The sequence below is a fragment of the Triticum urartu genome, chromosome 6 (genome assembly GCF_003073215.2).
Source record: "Triticum urartu cultivar G1812 chromosome 6, Tu2.1, whole genome shotgun sequence".
Lineage (NCBI taxonomy): Eukaryota > Viridiplantae > Streptophyta > Magnoliopsida > Poales > Poaceae > Triticum > Triticum urartu.
The window spans coordinates 532,580,918-532,600,441 of record NC_053027.1 but is presented as its reverse complement, the minus strand read 5'-3'; the positions used below and the strand labels follow the sequence as shown (position 1 = coordinate 532,600,441).

The 19,524-nt window shown below is 42.2% G+C and overlaps 1 protein-coding gene across 1 annotated transcript; it reads right to left on the bottom strand.

The window, feature by feature from the left end:
- Positions 1 to 2,108: 2,108 nt before the first annotated feature.
- Positions 2,109 to 10,562, bottom strand: LOC125512710 (protein SEMI-ROLLED LEAF 2-like). Its single transcript, XM_048677805.1, has 19 exons — positions 10,344 to 10,562; positions 10,097 to 10,171; positions 9,233 to 9,348; positions 8,785 to 8,899; positions 8,537 to 8,665; positions 8,154 to 8,201; positions 7,507 to 7,709; positions 7,219 to 7,415; positions 6,771 to 7,048; positions 6,505 to 6,654; positions 5,996 to 6,427; positions 5,750 to 5,899; positions 4,884 to 4,956; positions 4,552 to 4,679; positions 3,755 to 3,949; positions 3,526 to 3,663; positions 3,324 to 3,434; positions 3,028 to 3,174; positions 2,109 to 2,856 (listed from the first exon to the last, which is right to left on the bottom strand). The coding sequence occupies exons 1-19, from the start codon at positions 10,452 to 10,454 to the stop codon at positions 2,707 to 2,709; spliced, it is 2,946 nt and encodes a 981-aa protein (XP_048533762.1). The 5' UTR covers positions 10,455 to 10,562; the 3' UTR covers positions 2,109 to 2,706.
- Between the last annotated feature and the right edge of the window lie 8,962 nt (positions 10,563 to 19,524).

The window sequence follows — 19,524 nt, the reverse complement described above, 5'->3', positions numbered from 1 at the left end:
AGACTTACCACGAGTGATTGGGCGAGATTTGTGTGACCTTAGCTCAAGGAGAATACGGTGAGGACTTGGTGTCCTGAGCTGCGTGTTCATGACTGGGTGTCCGGGACTGTGTGTCCTCGAGTTTAAATACTCAGCCGCTCCAACCAGACGTACAACTGAGACAACAGTTGGAACTGGTCTACCAAATCATTGTCTTCACCAAACTTACTAGTTCTATTTCCTCAACTCTTTCATTTCCTCATAACTGTGTTGTGTGCTTGTTCATATCTGTGCTTGAAGACTTTGACTGAAGATTTTCTCAATTTCCTCAGTTCAATCTCTTCAGTCTGTTTGTTTTCATCCTGTGTTATCATGTGCTTACGCTTCCTGTACTCTGTGTCTGTCTTCATTTCATCATGATGACTATGCTTGTGTTCTGTTATGTTTACTTTTGAGTACTTATTCCGCTGCTAGTAGTTCTTCGCCAAGGAATTTCCTCACCGGCAAATTCCTCAGTGAAGAATTTCATAAAAATCGCATATTCACCCCCCCCCTCTAGTCGATATAACGCACTTTCACCACGCGCGCATCATTTGCTCCCACGGCCCCGCCGCCATGGCCGGCCTACAGGGCTTCTGCTTTGCCACCATCCCCGACGGCCTGCCGTCGTCCGACGACGATGTCACGCAGGACATCCTCGCGCTATGCAAGGCCACCACCGAGACCTGCCTCGGGCCATTCTGCGACCTACTCGCGCGGCTCAACGACCCTACCACCGGCCACCCGCCCATCACATGCGTCATCTCCGACATCGTCACGGGCTTCTCCATGGAGGCCGCCAACGAGCTCGCCCTCCCCTACGTCCAGCTGTGGACCGCCGGCGCCATCAGCTACCTCGAATACTGCCACTACCGCCTCCACATCGGCCGCCTTGCCGCTCGCCGCCAAGCTCGCCCGTGCATGCGCTGCGCCCGCGCCCCGCATCGCGAGCTCGCCCGTGTCGGCGCCGCGCTGGCGCCCACCGCCCGTGCCACGCACTGCCGAGCTCGCACCGCCCGCACCCCGCCGAGCTCGACCGCACCACGCCCAGGCCCGCACCCCTCTGTGGCTGCCCGCCCTGTTGCGCCCGTGAGTGGAGAGAATTAGGAGAAGAGAAGAGAGAAGCATGTGGGTGGGCCCTGTAGGAAAAGTGAGGAGAGAGGGAGTGAGAGGCTGACGGCGGGCCCAATGGCATGCAAAACAGTCTCTCTCCTCCTCCACCTGCCCCACAGATTCCTAGGTTTGGGGTGGGTTCGCCGGCCAGACTTTTGGCCAAATCCGACACTAATTATGGTCGTGGGGGCGCGAGTGGGACTTTTTCATCAGCCGGTGTTGAAAAAGTGCTCCTGAGGGGCTTCCTAGGGGACGGGTGGAGATGCTCTTAGTATGTATAGGCAAGGGGATGCTAACATCAGTCCCCTTGCACTTCCCAACAATGGTGAAATTGTCTTGTTCAGCTAGAATACTTATGTCCTTTTTTTCTCTTAGTGTGTATAGGCAAGGGGATGCTAACATGAGTCCCCTTGCACTTCCCAACAATGGTCAAGGTGCCACAACCACATTTTCATATCTAGCTCAGCTATGGTCCACCTAAGGTCTCCGACCACCCACCTCTTTTACTCACATTTAGTATTTCAAGAGCTTAACATTAAATAATGCACACATTCAATATATGAAGAAAACACATACAAAATACAATTATAAAAAACATTGTTTACTCTACAAATGTGGTCATGATCGTATTGGAGCATTTCTCAAGTTCCAAGACGGTTGTGTCATGTGCCAGCGAGTTCGAGGACCAAATTTGTAACCTTACCTCGAACCGTCGCTGTCCTCCACTGACCAGCGGGGCCCGCCTCGCGCCTAGAGGCAGGAGCGCTCTCTGCATGGCAGCCCTTCCCTCATGGACAACCCCGGCCCACACCACCCACCAAGTTACAAAGGGGCCCACCTAGCAGCCACACCCTTCACAGAACCCAGCCGACGACCCAGCCAGAATTGGGACAAAAATCCAAAATTGGACACCTCAGTTGATGGAGGGAGCTATAAAATTAGGGAGCATAGTAAATTTAAAGATATGTTGTCTTCTTTTTTGGATCTTCTTTTCTATTTCTATTAGTGCACTGAGGTCCAGTTCACCAGGTGCACTACTACAAGCAGTGGAAATGTTCTCTGTACTCACCTAATTTACAAACTGATGAGCCAAACAGAGATATCAATGGGTTCATCTCGAACAAAATCACTGAGCAGATGAATTTCCCGGACCATATACACATGAATACCAACATGTGACACAGCACGATGAGCCCAGCTTGCATAATTACAGTTGCGAGATAGCTGGTTAACAACTGAATGATAAGATAAAACCCTAACAGATTGCACAAAACGACTAGCTGATTCTTCTTGGGCAGAATTAATTACATCCCCCATATGACCTCGACCGGGAGCAAGGAGTAGGCAACCGACTAGTGCTGTCAAGGCACTATTCAATTCTTATGACGGGACGAACTCATCTCATCTTGCATACCGGTGACTCCCCTCGATCTGTTGCAAGTAACAAATGCGTCATGCTTGATGCATGGATTTAGAGCCATAGAGCCACCATTTGCTGGAAACTGGTAGCTTCCCGTGGTGTTGTGGGACCCTAGATTTGCATGTTTCTGTGTTCATTTCCTGCGGTAGGCGGTCTTAGCAACCAGCGGATGCGAGGAACTTGTCATAGGGATTCAGGACTGGTAGCTTGCAGAAATTGGAGTAGCACTGGTCATCGTCTGACTGCAGGATTATCCCAGCTATTGGAGAATCTGGCTCAGATGACTCGAGCAACCCTGTGCCAACCTGCAAGTCCCAGGAATCTTTGTGAGCTTGATACAATGACCACACGAAACAGCAAGAAGAACCGCCGCGCTGTATAGAAGTAACAGAACTATATGGTGATGTAATTGACATGTCCAACTGTTCGTTCCATAGAATGTACCATTGAATGTATACTGAGCTCAGGTTGCTAACCTCTTGTTGCTGGGCACTCATGCAGACAGATAGCTTTTTCTCCTTTCCGATTAAGAGAGCTTCACATTGGTCGGCCACCTGCTTAAAAGGCAAACCCTGGTTTGTTGACACGGACAATCTTCCAACATTCTGAGATGTCTCCGAAACCTGCAGAAGTGATAACCTCTTTTTTAGCAGGTATCGCTGCATCTTAAAAGGCTATTGATTACCACCACCATATTTTATGAAAGCTACTATTCAGCTTTGGTTATGCATTAAACCAGAGTACGAGAGGTAACTAGGAGATAAATTCATACTGATTGGAGAAGCTGATCGACATCAAGAAGACCATTATCCGTCGGTTCTGCTAAGGTATCAGTTGGTTCAACAATCGTATCATCCTCGAAAATAAACCCCATAGGAATAACCTGCATAATAAGTCCCACCACAATATAAGAAACGAAAATTAATGGTTTACAAGACTTGATATTTCCTCTATTGCTAAACATGGCTGATCACCTCCAAGGATTTTTGGTGCAACTTCGCGTTATATGCAGGAGATTTTGAAGGTGATGCAATAAAATGTGAACCGATAGGACACACATCCTCTGCTGAGAAATCCTCAAACAACTGGTTTCTTACAGTAGATAACTCTGGCTGCAGAAAAACACAGCATATTGGGAAATTAACAGCTACAGAAACAGAAAATGTCAAAGCACGAGTATGCACGGGTATCATTCTGACTTACGTCAGATAGCTTCAAGCTATCAAGAATAAGAGAAACTGCTATTTGTTTTGACTGATCATTCAGTTTGATGTTAGAGAGAGATTTCGTAGCAAAATCGTTATCTTCTTTCGAACCGTAGTCTCTAAAGACAGATTCGATACCACTGTCAAGAGCTTGCAATCTGAGGTCATCAACTAAACGAAGAAATGGATCAACCTGGTAAACATAATTATCAAAAATCAACACAAACTGCATAGTAACACAACATATGATTTCTATAAAGCAAAAGGTACAAGCAAAAAACACGTAAAAAGAATAGTGAACTATATACTTTTGTCATCAATGACCCCACCAAGCATATTAATTCCATGTCGGCCACTGTATTTTGAGACGATATTGTACTTGTTAAAATTGATCTGGTACTGTTCCGAAAATTATTGGCCGTGCACCAAAACTGGTACCAAAAACTCGGCTGCTGTTGGTCGGTAGCACAGGTATTCGGCTAAAGAAATGATACTTTTGTACTATGCACCATTTTTTCTAGGGATAAAAAAAACTAAATAATTCATTCATTAACTTTGATTAAGAAATTGCTCCATACTGTTGTTGGGGCATGACTACACAAATATCTCATAAAAAATAAGAAGGAAAATGAAGGAGAAGCATGTTCTACTAACAGAGAAGAAATAGGAGCCTAGTTCTCCTCAAATTTGCTCTCTTTGTGCCCTAGAAATAATGTTCTCTTTGCGGATTTTCTGGATTGCAAACAAGTCATCGCCACAGAAACGTAATGAACAAGGATATGTTGTTTCACTTACGGTACTTTCAATCAACAAATCTTTCACAACTGGAATGAGTGTTGGAACACTAAAAGCTTTCGAAAAGAACACAATCATAGACGTCGCCAGAGTAAAAAGAGAACGCCTGCGTGATGGTGGCAGAAAACCTGCAAAACATGTTACATTGCAGAAAATATTTTAGCATAAACATAGGACTTTCTATTGCATATAGCCATAAGTGAAACCAGAATAACTGAACAAAAGAGCAGATAACACTGCCAAAATAATTGTTATTTTTATGTATCACAATTCAGTGGAAGAAAATAAGTTTCATGTAAAACATTCTGAAAAAAAATCATGGAAATAAGTACCTGCTTGTAATGACATATTTCTTAAAGAAAAGGAAAGCTGAAAGCTGCCGACCAGAATTTCTAGCTGTGAGTTCTGCAATAGATCAATTAGGTCAAATCACAGAGAGTGATGGAATCAAATGTCAAATAAATCTTGCAGCTCAGAGCCATAGAATTTAAGGTTAAAAGCTACATACAGAATAAAGATCCACATAAGAAAGAAAAAAGTTGTCAATTATCATAACAGTTCAATAGCTGAATATGACCGTCATTGATCTATATAATCTGGCAATCAGTCATATAATAAGGAAATGGGAGATAAGAATCATGCTCTGATCAAGTGCAGTCTTTCAGATAAGATCCTATGAACTATGGTATAATCGGCAATGCAACAAACCAAACAAGATATGATAACACCCTAGATTATTGTCATTATGATGAGAGCTTATGTATTATAGTGATTGCTCATACAACTGAGTTTTCTAAAAGGTGTTATTATGTGAATACTAAATGAAATCCTTAATACTACCATCCAATATATATACACACAGATTTATATCAAAATATGTTTTCCTTGTTATGTATTCCCTCCAGTTCACAAATACGTGCCATTTTGGACATACCTTCAGTCAAACTTTTAATTGACTGCCAATATCATTTTAAATATTTAGATTGGAAACATGAAAATCTTATGTGTAGATTTGTGCAAAAAATGTTTTTAGAATATTAAAAAAATTAGGTTATTGCATATAATATAGTTGCATCTTGATAAAAACAAAATCAAGACCATTCAAGGTCTAAAACGTCGCTTATTTGAGAACTGGATAGAGTACTGGCAGGAAACACACAAAAAACTGGTCATAGATCCGGGCAATGTGCTTCCTCACCTTGTCTCCAGAAAATAGTAGCATCAAGCTGTAAGTATGTGAAATTGCTTCATAGTTTCGTGGAACATTTTCAGGTGACAATGCCTGGGTCCACAGCGATGAAAGCAGAAGATTTGCCTGACGTGCACTCAGTATGAGGATGACTGGTTCCTGCAAAGTAAAAGAATAAAACTTCTTGTTCTGCTAAGAAATAGGCAGTTACTGAATGATCCTGTTAGCCACAAGAAAGCTGAGTATAATACATACTGTTTCTGGAGCAGGTCCACTTGATTTACTTATTTCTGTTGCAGACGGTAAAGAAGGATCTTTTACACTAGTCATCCTTTGGATAGTCTGTGACTTAAACAATTGTGGCTCATTTTCACTGCCCTGTTCTGTGTCCTCAGTGATGATGGGCATTAGATTTGAGCTTTCCCGCCGTGGACTTCCACGAAATGAAGACACGTTTCTTTTTAATTTCCCAAACAAAGCTGCTGAAGATGAAAAAACTGACGATGTCCTGGATAATGTCTTCTGCAGATTAACCTTGCTTGTCTGTGAAGTTCCTGAGAAAGAGCATGGAGCGACAGAGGAGGGAACAAGAACAACAGAGAAAATCCGGTGTGCCCCTAAATGGGTCTCGCAATCGGGATAGACCATTGCCATAATCAGTTGATGAAACAATGCCTCAGGAAATGCCTACAGTGTGTAGTATACCTTGTTAAACATTTTGTACACAAGAGAACGGAAAGAAAAATTATTTTCAATCAACGTACTTTGCTCTTATATGTCAAGTTTGGCAATGAAGCAATTATTTGAGCTGTACGATATGCTGCACAAATGGTTGACCGTGCAACAGGTGTGGTACTTGAAACATTCTCCAGTACTACAGCTAATGTATCAAGGATAGGTCCAGCATCACCGACCTGAAGAGCATAAAGGAAAATTCAAGGAGCATATAGATGGGTGGGCGTGGTTGCAAACGATCCATAGCTTGCAAACAGCAAAGGGTGTTTCTGAAACAACTTCAGAGAAAACTGACCTTTCTAGACATTTGAATAATGCATTCATCTACACCTTTCTGATAGCTGTCATTCCATTTGTTTTCGCCTCCAAGACTTTCATCTTGCATACTTTTACCCAAATGCTTGACCATATCACTAATTGCAGCCATTATTGCAGTAGAAGATTGAGCTTTGGAATTCTCAGCAAGGTGTGCTGTAACTTCAATGATGTCTAGAATCATATCTGGTTGGTTCGATACATTCTTGTGTTCGAGATGCTTAACTAACATCGACAACAATATATGCGCATTCTGTCCTGCCAGCCAATAATGTAAACTTATAAAAGAATAGAAAAATTGTCAACACTAGCAATCACTGAAGATGAGCATGCATGTGTAGATATCTTGAATACCACATGAAAATATAAAGTGTAAACTAATTAAATAAGTAAATTAAATCCAAAAGGCTGAGGAAATAATGAAATACCAGCTTTCTCCATCACAATCTGCATATCCAGGAGGACACACAGTGCAAGTCCCTTAGAAGGTGACCACATATTGTTAGTATCAAAATAACGAAATACTGTCTCCAGAACTCGCCGGATGGTTGTTGCTTCCCTAGATATTCTAGCAAGGTTGTGCAGGCAAATCCCAGACCAGAAATTTGGACTTCTTGATTCTTCTCTGTGCAGGAAAAATGATTTAAAGAGATAAGATATTAGAAAAATTATTACAATGTATAAAATTCTATAAACTCCAGCCCAAAATTATTTACGTTGTCAAATTCAATGCACCGTTGGTAGCTCTAATATCTTTCCATGAAGAAACCCTCGCCAAAATGGTAACAGCAGGAGGGCCATGACCTTCAGCCTTGAGAACTTCATTCACCCAGCGACTCCTTCTGTCCTCAATGGTGTCATCATTATTCTCGGAATTTGCATATGGGCTGTCATAGTTTTCCAGAACTGCAGAGACAACCTGTGCAACCAAAAAATAATGGTTGAGAATAGAAGTAGCCTGGCAGAAGAGCAGTTATCCTGATACACGGTTGTGCCTGTTTGGCCCTATGATCTCAACAGAGTTAACGACTAACTGGCAAGTAGAAGCTTTATGTTACATGTTTCGAAGGAAGAGAAAACTAGGAGCTGTCGAAGACAGGTTCATGTTCAATAATCATATATAACTTATAACATGGACAGATTGGAAGATAGAACTATGCACTGCGAGCTTATTCAAACTAAACAGACTAAAAGATCAACAGTAAAACCTTGGATTTGACTAACAACTGTTTGGTTGTTTTTATACTACTCCCTCCGTCCCATAACATAAGAACGCTTTTCAAACTTTGTTAGCTTGAAAAATGTTCTTATATTATTGGGCGGAGGGAGTAAAATGCAATGGGAAATAGAAAACTGCACTTACATTGTCAAGTTCTGAAGAGATATGGGAGTGCTCACCCATAAACCAGACCTGAAAACACACATAAATGGACATATATGAGTATTTCGATATACATTTGAAGCACAAATGTGGGCACATATGGCCTCTTTTTGTACTGATGAATCCATCCCTCGGCAGGACGGTGCAAGACCCAATCTTTTGATGAGAGGATCAAATAACATCTCAAATGGCATGATGCACAAAAGACAGAAAGAACATTTTGAGGAGATGCTGATCATGCATGATGACACTGTCTAACCCTACTATTTGACGTCACCACCCAAAAAAGCATCATGAAGGACTAGCTGCCAGTAAGACAATCAGCTGTAGAGCCACCAGGTATATATAACAAAAGAAAGAAGTACCAAAGATGAAAGGGCTTGGAGCGCGGCAGCATGAAGACTGGATGTCTTCTCCTTCTCACCCATCTCTTGGGCCAGCTGACATAGTATAGGAATTTGGTTCTCTAGATTGAACATGTAAGTGCTGTCAACCTGTAACAAGAAGTGTAACACACAACTCAAAATTTGCTGAAAAGAGTTGTCTTTGATGATAGCAAAAATGCAAAACTATTTTAATTCGCAAATTGTTGCCTACCCGAATGTCCAAATACCTGGTAGTTTACAAAGTCAAAAAGCATTTGACACGCTATTATCCGTAAGTCATCATGTCTATTTTGCTCCATTGTGGTCTCTACGATGGTCAGTAAACTATTGGCAAAAAGGGGCCTGCAAAACAGTGACTTCGCTCATTATAGCAATTATTCACACAAACAGAACATATAAAATATTTGCACCAGGTACAATTTTTAATGTTGCAAGATATCAGAGTCTACCCGAAATAAATAGCTTGAACAAAAAGCATAACTCAAATATACAATTGGACAAAGAGTAACATAAATGACATTATTCTATATAGGCATGACATAGCAGTCTTGAAACTGAAAAATAGTGAACATACAATGAAGTTATCATAAATATATACAAAATTCCAACATTTAGCATCTAGAACCTTCAGTGATATATTCAAAAGAGAAAATGCAACTAGCAAAAACAACTTACAGTTGCTCCGGACAAGAACATATCACCTTTCGGTAAATTGCCATGACAACTTTCACTGAGCCAAAACGCTCAGATCTCAATTCCTTGAAAAACTTTTGCTCCAAATAAACGGTAATCTGTGAAAGTAAAGTGTACACGCATCATTATTTAGGCTTTCCAACTCGTCCCTTCGAAAAGCAAGTTCATCTGTAATTAAAACTCTCTTTAGTTCTTAATCAGAAGGCAGTACTCTTTCCCAGTTTTCAGACAAGTAGCATAATTATGAATGAGAAAAAGATCAAATCCATGGGTAGGGAAAAACTCATACTTTCTAAAACTCTCCCTAAGAGGTATAACCCTCGGGTTCCACTACTTGTCTTATAGTATGATGTTATTTTCTAGCAATTTTGACTACCAGATGCCTTGCTTGCATTGAACATGTACGAGCAGAAATAGACTTAGAAGCATTAAAGTGCATATGCGGGATATAGTTAATTTTTAGGTGGATTTTCTTTGCACAATTTAATTAAACTCTATATTTCTGTGGTCAGTAACATAGGCAGCTAGCGGCACCCAAATAATACAAGTTTGAGGCCAAGGCTAAGCAATTTTGCGGCGAACACAAGAGGAAGAGATCTTCAGGTAAGCAACAATTGTCCAGTAACCAGCAAAGAGCACAAATAGACGATTGTAATTGCAGCACAACAGCCTAGGTAGAAATATAAAGGGTGCAAACATGATTCGGTAAGAACTAAGTTTTAGACTTGTTCAGAGAATTATGTTGCACCAGAAGAATACAACACTGACCTGTTGGTCACAATCGGACACCGTGGGGAGTTGCGCTAGAACAATAAGTAAGAGTCTAAATCTAAAAGAGAAACACACCTTTGGTACACGCAGTGAATTCTTGGAAATATATTCGCACAATTTGCCTATCTTTCGATCGTTTGGTGGTTCATCCTGAAAAATGGAGATCAAAGTTTCCTGAGAGGTTAGAGAAGATGCACATTTTTGCAGAGCAGATGTGTACTGGTATGGTACAAATCTAGATACTGTCAAAAACAAGGAAAACTTTGCTAGCATGGCGGTCTCAGATTCAAATCCGTTGGAATGTTATAATGCACGTGATCACCTGCGACTTGGGGAAGATTTCGGCGAGCAATTTCTTGTAGCGCTTGACCGGGTGGCGAGACCTGGTCCGCAGGTCGGGGCAGAGGAAGCATAGGCTCTCGCACACTTCCATGGTCGTCAGCAGGGCGCCTCAAACTCCACCATCCGGCGTCCACGCGGCGGCCCACACCATCAGCGAGCTCCTATCGCGCCCAATTCCCACTCAGACCTACAAGCAGCCCGACCTTCAACAAAAAAATTAACCAAACAATCAAATCGGTACTGACATTTCCGATTGAGCAACAAAGGGTCGAAATGCGACAGGATTTGCGGGAGCTAGCACGCACATTCGGCCGATCGCGGCAAGATCACGGAGCGAACTCCTGATCGGCGGCAAACTGCCTAAGAACCGTCTGAGAACCCGGCCGTGCGTACGTACGTACCTGGGGGGCGGTGGATCGATCGACGGGACGGGACGGGCGGGCGCAGGGCGCGGCGGCTGGTCCGCGCCTCGCGGCGGGGGCAGGCGATCGATGGTGGGGGTGGTGGGGGGTGGTGGGAGAGAGAAGGGAAGGGAAGGGGGGGTCCGGGCGAGGGAGGGGGGCTCCGCTCCTCTTCCGCTCCTTCCTCCTTCGTCGCCGCGCCGTCTGCTGCCGCGCGCCTAAATTGCTGCCCTCGCCGCGCTCGCGTGGCCTTTTCTATATCTGGACACACCGCCCACGCCTTCTCCGGGCGCTTTTGTACATGCGCACTGACCCGGGCCCACGTCTCGTTTCAGTTACAGGTGGGCCCGCTGGACAAAAAGTTCATCAAAATGTTCATGTAAAACAATCATCAAAATGCGAGCAAATCCTGTTTCTTAAAGAGAGTTTATTAAAAACATTAAGGTGTGCATCAAGGCCGAATACTCGCGATAGCCACGTCATCATGGGGAGAGAGATTCCCATTCGTCGCGGGCCTGGTAGGCACTGTTCTGTTCAGGTCGTGGGCGACGTATTCCTAGGATCCTTCCCCACGAAGGCAACGCCGCATCGACCCAGATGCCGACCTCCCTCGCCCCCAACCCAACCCCCGCCGGCGACCTTCGTCTCCCCCAGCCCAATCCTACCCCGCTCTCCTCTCTCCCTATGCCCCTACCTTCCTCCCTCCTTGACGGAGCCCGAAACTCTAGCTCATCTGTTCCATGGTTCCGGCCATGGATGGGGAGACCACGGACGCGGCAGCCGCCGTCCCACCCCGCACCTATTCCGGCGATGACGATGCCGAATCCGCATCAGCAGCAGCCGATCTGCACCCAACCACGACGGCTGCAGCTCGATGGAGGATGTAGGCTAGCCGCATCGCTGGGTCCAACCAGGGCGTGGCACACCTGGAACCTCGCTGCCGCGGTGGTGCAGAACCAGCGCCATGGCGGGCAACAACAGCAGCGAGTTCCAGCCTCCATCTCACCTTCCCCGCCCCCATCGCTGCTTAAGATACTCACTTGTTCCCCTCTCCCTCATGCTCCGCAAATCCCCGATGGCATATGAGAAGGGAGGATAAAGAGACAGGGGAGCTCTCGGGGAGATGACTGCTAAATCGCAGCTACCACAAAAAACACAGGCCAACACCTCGGACATAACCCATGCACCGGCCACTGTGATTTCGCACATGGCATGTTCTAATCACTAGAGTGAAAGGCGAGCTCCAGACTTGGTAGATGATGTGAGGGATGGTGTATACTGCAACACATTGTAGAGCTTACCATATCCACTAAGTCTGTACTTACTACCAAGTGCAGGCAGAGTGAAGAACTACAATCTGAAGAAAGCAAGCATCAACAAGGCTGATACTGCTACTCTATTTGATCATCCATTTTGCCGCAGTTTGGGCTAAGCAAGGTATGATGGTAACTTCTAGCGCTTGATTCAAAAATGGTCATTTGTTATACATCATTTATTTTCTATTTTGAATCTTAATATATCTAATCAGCCCAGTATTTCTTTTTTCAAATTCTATAGTTAACACAAAATCCAATCTCAAGAGTAAGCAATATAGTACGTATACACTAACTGTCTGAAATGTGCCTTATGGTAGCTTCTAAGAGCGGGGATATGTGCATATACGAAGAAACATATACCGAACCATTCAACTCTGTTACTGAAACCATTCCAAGAACCCTTTTCCCTTGCACTATTTCACATTATCACAGAAATCTCTGAAAAAGGCCAACTACATATGGAATCCCTCAGTCTCTTCTAACCTCCCTTGTCTACTGAATGTGTTAAAAGTAGAGGCTATACTCTGTTTCTAGACAAGTATGACGATAGGGTCAGTAGCGCCATTGCAAAGTCTGTAGCATGTAAAGTGTGTTATTTTGCCTGTCTAAACTGGTTAGACAAAGTTCTTTTTTCTCAGATGATTGCTAATAGTGCCTACACAACCTTTTATCCTCACCATTGCTGGTCCGACTATTACATACTCCATCCGTCCCATAATATAAGAGTGTTTTTGACACTACACTAGTATAAAAACGCTCTTATATTATGGGACGGAGGGAGTAATATACTTCTGAACTTCTCTAATTGCATTTGATGAATTGCTGAAAGGTGGTTGGACAATAGGGGAGCAGTATTCCAAGAAATTGATTTCTTCGTCTGATTTAGGGTGGTCTTCAGAATCTGACAAGAAATTGATGTAAGATTTATTTTCCTATTTTTGGAAGTTCCTGATTTGTATAACCATAATGCTCTTCTCATTGTACAGGCAATTGAAGGTCCAACATGATTGTGCTGATGCTCTCTCCTTTGTAGACGACCATCCCGATGTTTGGGGTTTACTTACTTGGTACTTAGTATTTTCATTCCGTGGGTATTACATCCTCGTTGTTCTGGTCGATGCAAACAAGATCCTTGACGTTTTTTGAATCAAATAAATGGTTGTTTCTTTCTTCGTTGGCGGCTAGATCGTTTCATGGTTATTTATTCTGAAATTGTAAGTTGAATGGATGACTCTGTTGTAGCGGTCCATCTCTGAAGTACAGTTGTGGTCAATCCACACATGACCGAGTTGATCTGCTCTATGGCGAATTAGTTTACCTTTGTTTCGGTGGCCACAAATAGTACTATTAAACTATTGATACATTATTAGGGGCTAGAACAAGGCATGTACTATTTGTTCCCTTTGGATTGGGTGATTTCTGTGAACCTTTACCTCTATGCATTTTCCACAGGTTTACAACACAAGATTCCTGACCAGAAGGGGAACAACGCGGCGATCACCAAGTAAGTTTTGCTATGGATGACTCTGTTGTAGCGGTCCATCTCTGAAGTACAGTTGTGGTCAATCCACACATGACCGAGTTGATCTGCTCTATGGCGAATTAGTTTACCTTTGTTTCGGTGGCCACAAATAGTACTATTAAACTATTGATACATTATTAGGGGCTAGAACAAGGCATGTACTATTTGTTCCCTTTGGATTGGGTGATTTCTGTGAACCTTTACCTCTATGCATTTTCCACAGGTTTACAACACAAGATTCCTGACCAGAAGGGGAACAACGCGGCGATCACCAAGTAAGTTTTGCTCTGACTTTCTTTTGCAGAGTTAATTGGTCTTAAACTTAATTTCCAGGGATGCTGATGAAGCTTCTTAATTGGCTAGATGGATTTGATGAGGTTGCCATGGTAAACTAACATCATCAAGGTTTTTTTTCTCTAGATGCCTTTATGCCATAAATGCAAAGGAATGGATTCAATCGAAGTAATTTGCTAGCTAATGTGTGTGTGATATGCACTCTAGCTTTCCTTGCTCTTGGGGAAAGTATAGGTGTTTCAACATGAATTTTGCAGATAAAATTTATTGTTCATCATTGCTTCATTGCTTCTCTGAATTTACTGGATGTTGATTCACATTACATTTTATTTACTCCCTTATCTAACGTATCACATTTTTTAGAAGGATTTTTTTTAGGATTGTAGGTTTTGTTCTGTCTTATTGTTGACATGCCAACATAATTACCTGATTGTCTGATAGGCTTGAATTCTTACGATTTCCTTCTTACTGTGTTTGTTTTATTTAATTTTGTGAAAATCTGATTTTATCCTAACCTGATACATCTTGATCACTTATGCCGAGAAGGGTTCATCGTCCCAATCAAGGTGAGTAAATCGACCACCTCTTTGGTGCTTTTGCAATTGGTAATGTGCTACTTGTGGCTTGAGTGGCTTTTCAGTGAAGAGCACAACTTATTTGCACTTGCTAGAATATAATTATCCTTTGTGATTTTGCTACGTATTACCTGCGACTTGATTGATTTCAGGTTAGGAACATGATTAGGCTGTTGCATTGTGCATGACCATGGGAAGACACTGTTTCCCATCATATAGTTAGTGTGATGGTACAATTTCCCATGCAGTATAAGCTGGAGTGTGAGCTTTGCCTATGCCCTTAGTAGCTTACAAAATTTCACCTTATTCCACTTTCATGGTACTATATTGCCATCATGAAGCATGGTCATTTGGTTAGGAGTATTTGTTTTACAACCTCGGGTTCACATTAGTTGTTTCTCTTCATGGCGAGTTAGCTTTATCGGTGTCATTTTCAGCTCGATGGTCATGAATTAATTGTGACTTCCTATCTACTCACACTTACTTCAACAATTGCTTGTTTTAACCATAACTTATTATTCAGATTGTCTTTGATGTGTGAGTTTCAGCAACATACACAACATTGCACACTATTATGGAACGGAGGGAGTATGTTCTTTTATTACTAATCCCACTTTCCATGTGCATGCTAGGCAAGTTGCCTTTCAGGTCCAGTGCATCACTAGGTGATTATACGTTGTTTTCGGTTAGATCAACTTGCATCAGTCGCTGCTCGGTGTGTGAAAGGGGAAGTTCAGAAGTAGTGGGGAGTGCAGCTGACTAAAATCCATATAGCAATTGTGTTGGGTACATCAAGATGAAGATCAAGAGATTTTTTCATGAAATGCATCATGTTGTTTCTGATGTGAAAATGGATTATACCAGGCCTCTGGAGGACTCTGAAAGGTGTTCTTTTTATTTGTTTCCTTAGTTGTGGCCTCATGAGGTCCCTTTCTTTAGCCAAACTGAAGCACTTCATGTTAGCTTGTCTTCACTTTTCGATTAACTGTAATGCATTGTCTTACTCGTTTATGCTCCCCGGGTGAGTCGCGCATATCCTCATTAGATGTAGCACTGGCTATGTCGCACATATCCTCATTAGATGTAGCACTGGCTATGACGGTTCTGAACTCAAATAATATAGTATATGTATGTTTGCTCGATCTGGAAATAATATATCTTGATGTTATAGCATACGTCCATATTGATGTAATGAGTGAGGCTAAGGACAAAATATGACAGCCGAATGCGCTGACACAAGATAAGTGCGCACAAGCCCGCCTCAAGTGGCGCCATCAGGTGGCGCCCCATCCTCTAGTTTGAATCAAATTGCTTCAGGTAGCCCCTCTCCTTTTCAACATTTTTTTTCCTGACTACCCCTGTAAAAAAACATTTTTCCTGCCTAAGGACAACTCCAACGCAGGAACGCTAACTGACGTTCGGTTTGTCAGGCTTTCATCCGTTTGGGATGCTACTTTGGCCATTGTCCGACCTTGTTGGTGCCATTCTGTTCAGTAAACCTAACCGGTCGACCCATTTTGGTCCAGCTTGTCTGTTTTGTTTTCATTTTTTCTCAATTTCGACATTCTATATATATAAATCAAATGAACAAATAAAAATGAAATGTCGATCTCGATTAAACAAACAAGTTAAATAGTTTCTATTACAACGCAACAAATAAGTCAAATAGTTTTTATTACAACAAGAAGAATTTGAAATTGTAGCAAATATATTGAAAGAAAATGAGAAGATTTATCTATTGGTTGCCAATGTGAGTTCACATATGCTCAACAAAATCTATTTGGAGTTGAATATGAGTTCTCCAATTACACGTTTTCTTGGTAAAATTAGGTGCATTGTGCATATATTGTCGCTCCATACACAGGCTCAACGTTCTCACCCCGGTAATTAAGCCTTGGTCAAATATGGTGTCATCACGCTCATCCTCTACGATCTTGTTGTGCATGATCACACAACATGTCGCCATCTCTCACATCTTCTGAGTGCTCCATCTTCTAGCAGGGTGCCAAACAATAGTCCATCGAGATTGAAGCACACCAGAAGCACGCTCCACATTCTTTCTATCACTCTTGTTCTTGGGAAAACCTAGCCCTCTTCTCTCCTAAGGGCACTGAGATTGTCTTCACAATAGTTACCCATTGAGGATAGATATCATCAGCTAGGTAGTATTCCTTGTTGTATTGGTAGTCATTGACCTAAAAGTTGACATATGGGGATTAGCCTTCAAAAAGCCTAGCAAACACTGGAGAGTGCTAAAGCACGGTGATATCATTGTGAGAACCTGCCATCCCAAAAAGGGTGCCAAATCTAGAGATCTTGTGATGCCACGGCTTCAAGTATGGCTGTGCAAACCTTAACATGTCCTTTATATTGCCCCTGTCAAGCAAATGGACAGTTCTTCCACGACCAGTGCATACAATCTATGCTTCCAAGCATCCCCTGAAGGCCTCTCGATTCATTGATCGCCAACGACCGAGCTATATCCGCATCATTTGGTTCTCTCAAGTACTCCTTGCCAACACACTGCAAACCATAGTTTTGTGGACCATATACAATGCCTCAAGGCATGTGGACTCACTCATGCGGATATGCTCACTTGTAAACATCCGAACAACTGCAATACCTTTTTTTATAAGAGAAGAAGCCAACCTTTCCAAGGGCAACAGGCTGGCAATCGAAGTAATCATCGTACTACATCACTCCCTTCCAAAGACGGTTGAACACATGTCCCGCCATTCGGAAGCATCACCGGAGCTTGGCACTAAAAACTGGGCTTGTGAGCTCAAAATAATCGTCGTAGAGTAGGCAATGGCCGCTTTCTCTATTACAACTCAAACCCGGAGCATGGCCCAGGATGGGTCCCCTAAACATTGGGGGTTGGCTCGAGATGTGCTCATTGACAACCATAGTAGCAACCATGAATTCATCATCATCGGACGATGAACATGATGTTGTTGACAAAAAACTCATATGAGCTATCCATACCCGTATCTTGTGGTGTGGAGGAGGCTCGACTGGGCAAATGGCCAAACACCTTAAGGGCGTCAACTGCCTCGGGCACAGACAAGGGGCGGACGGTGAAAGGACCTGCCCTCGGCTCGTCGCAGTAGGCCTGTGGTAGCCCCGCATCCTCCGGTAGTGTCAGTTGAGGTTGAGGTGCTACTGGCAACCCACGCCTCGGCGTGCCTTGTAGTCCTCCTATAGCGGCAGTGGCGGTGGGGGCGCCGGTGGATGCGGTCGCGGGGCTGAGGTGGTGGCGAATCGGCCGAAACTGGATGAGCAATGACTGCTGCGCCACAGATGAGCGGGCCAGGGAAGGACAATGGGTCACGGTGCCAATTTGACCCAGAAATGGGTCACGGTGGACAAAAAAAGACGCTCGTCCGTTTGCGTCTCTGTATTGGGCCGTGATTTTTGTCCATTCAAATATAAAAGGACATGCAATCTAAATGAACATGGAGGGACCAAAACATGTCTCTGCGTTGGAGTTGGCCTAAACAACTCATCATGTGCGTCTGAATCGAGGGTTCGATGCTGATATCAATTTATTCTTCAACCGGTCGTGTTGTAAGACCAGACTTTGACCACTGCCTATTTGAACCTTTCGCTTGAATTACAAGTGTCATATTGGATTACTACTGCTTTTGAGCTCTAAAAGAGTAAGCACGTAGCATACTTATTTTTCCGTAAGCCCAATATATCGTGCAAATACATTTTTGAATGAGCCATAAATATGGCCAATAGATAAATCCCATGAGTAAAGCACCTTGTTTGGCTTAAAACTGATCATCGGACGACCTTTTTTGTGAAAAAGATCCAGATTCATTATCAAGGTTTACCAGAAGTACAAAGCACCTCAAACAATATAAAAATTATATCAAGATACCGAGACCACTAAATTAAACGACCACTACCACTGCAATGTGCCATTATTTTTTAGCTACGTTGATGAGTCATTCTTCCTATTCTAGTTTAAATTTTATTTATAAAATTTTCAAAATATGCATGACTTTATAAAAAAAGTTCAAGCTTTCAAAACAATGTTCACATTTTTCCAAAAATTTAGTTCCTTTTTTTAAAAAATATTTGCGTTTTCTAAAAATTATTCATAATTGCACAAAAAAACGTTTTCCAAAAATGTTCAGGTTTTTTTAGAAATGTTCACAGTTTAAAAAATTGTGTTTTAAAAATATGGTCACAATTTTAAAAAAATCACGTTTCAAAAAGCAATTCCAATTATATTCTCCAAAAAGAATATCGTTTTCAAATAATGTATGTGTTTTCAAAACAATTTCATGTTTCAAAAATTTGGTGTTTTCCCGGGAATGTTTGTGTTTTCAAAAAAGTTCACGTTTTCAAAAATTATTCAGTATTTCAAAAACAACCGTGTTTTAAAAAATGTTCACAATCTAAAAAATGTTTCTTTCTTCAAAAACTGTTCATAATTTGAAAAATGTTCCCGTTTCTAAAATTGTTCCCCGTAATTTTAAAAAATATATTTTCCAAAAACTTTTTGCGTTTTAAAATAATGTGTGTGCTTTAAATAAAAATGTTATTTAAAAATACATGTTTCGAAAATGTCCTTGTTTCCCTGAAGCGTTCACATTTTCAAAAAAGGGTTTTTTTCCAATATAATTGTTGGTATTTTAAAACTATTTTATAAAAGGGCCATTTGCATTTCTATCCCTAACTCGAACCACCGAATCAGATATACCCTTAATTCGAAAGCCTTCTCAAATTTGCCCCTCCGCCGTTAGGTGCCTTTATAGAAATAACCTTCTGCGTCGTTATCGTCCGGTCAAACAGCTTTGACCGTCCTGAAAAAAATAGCAAAAAAATCTAAAATTTTGTGAGATCGAAGATACTCATGTGCCAAAGGTGTGTGCAAAGTTTTGTGCTATTTGGACATTCCAGGAGCTCGTGGCGAGGAAAAACAGTTAATCTGCACGCTTGTGAACAATAAATTTGAAATAAAATAGCAAAAAATTTAAAAAATATGGAATTTTTTGGCATCAAAGTGGCTTGGGTGCACAAGGTGCTTGCAAGTTTTTGT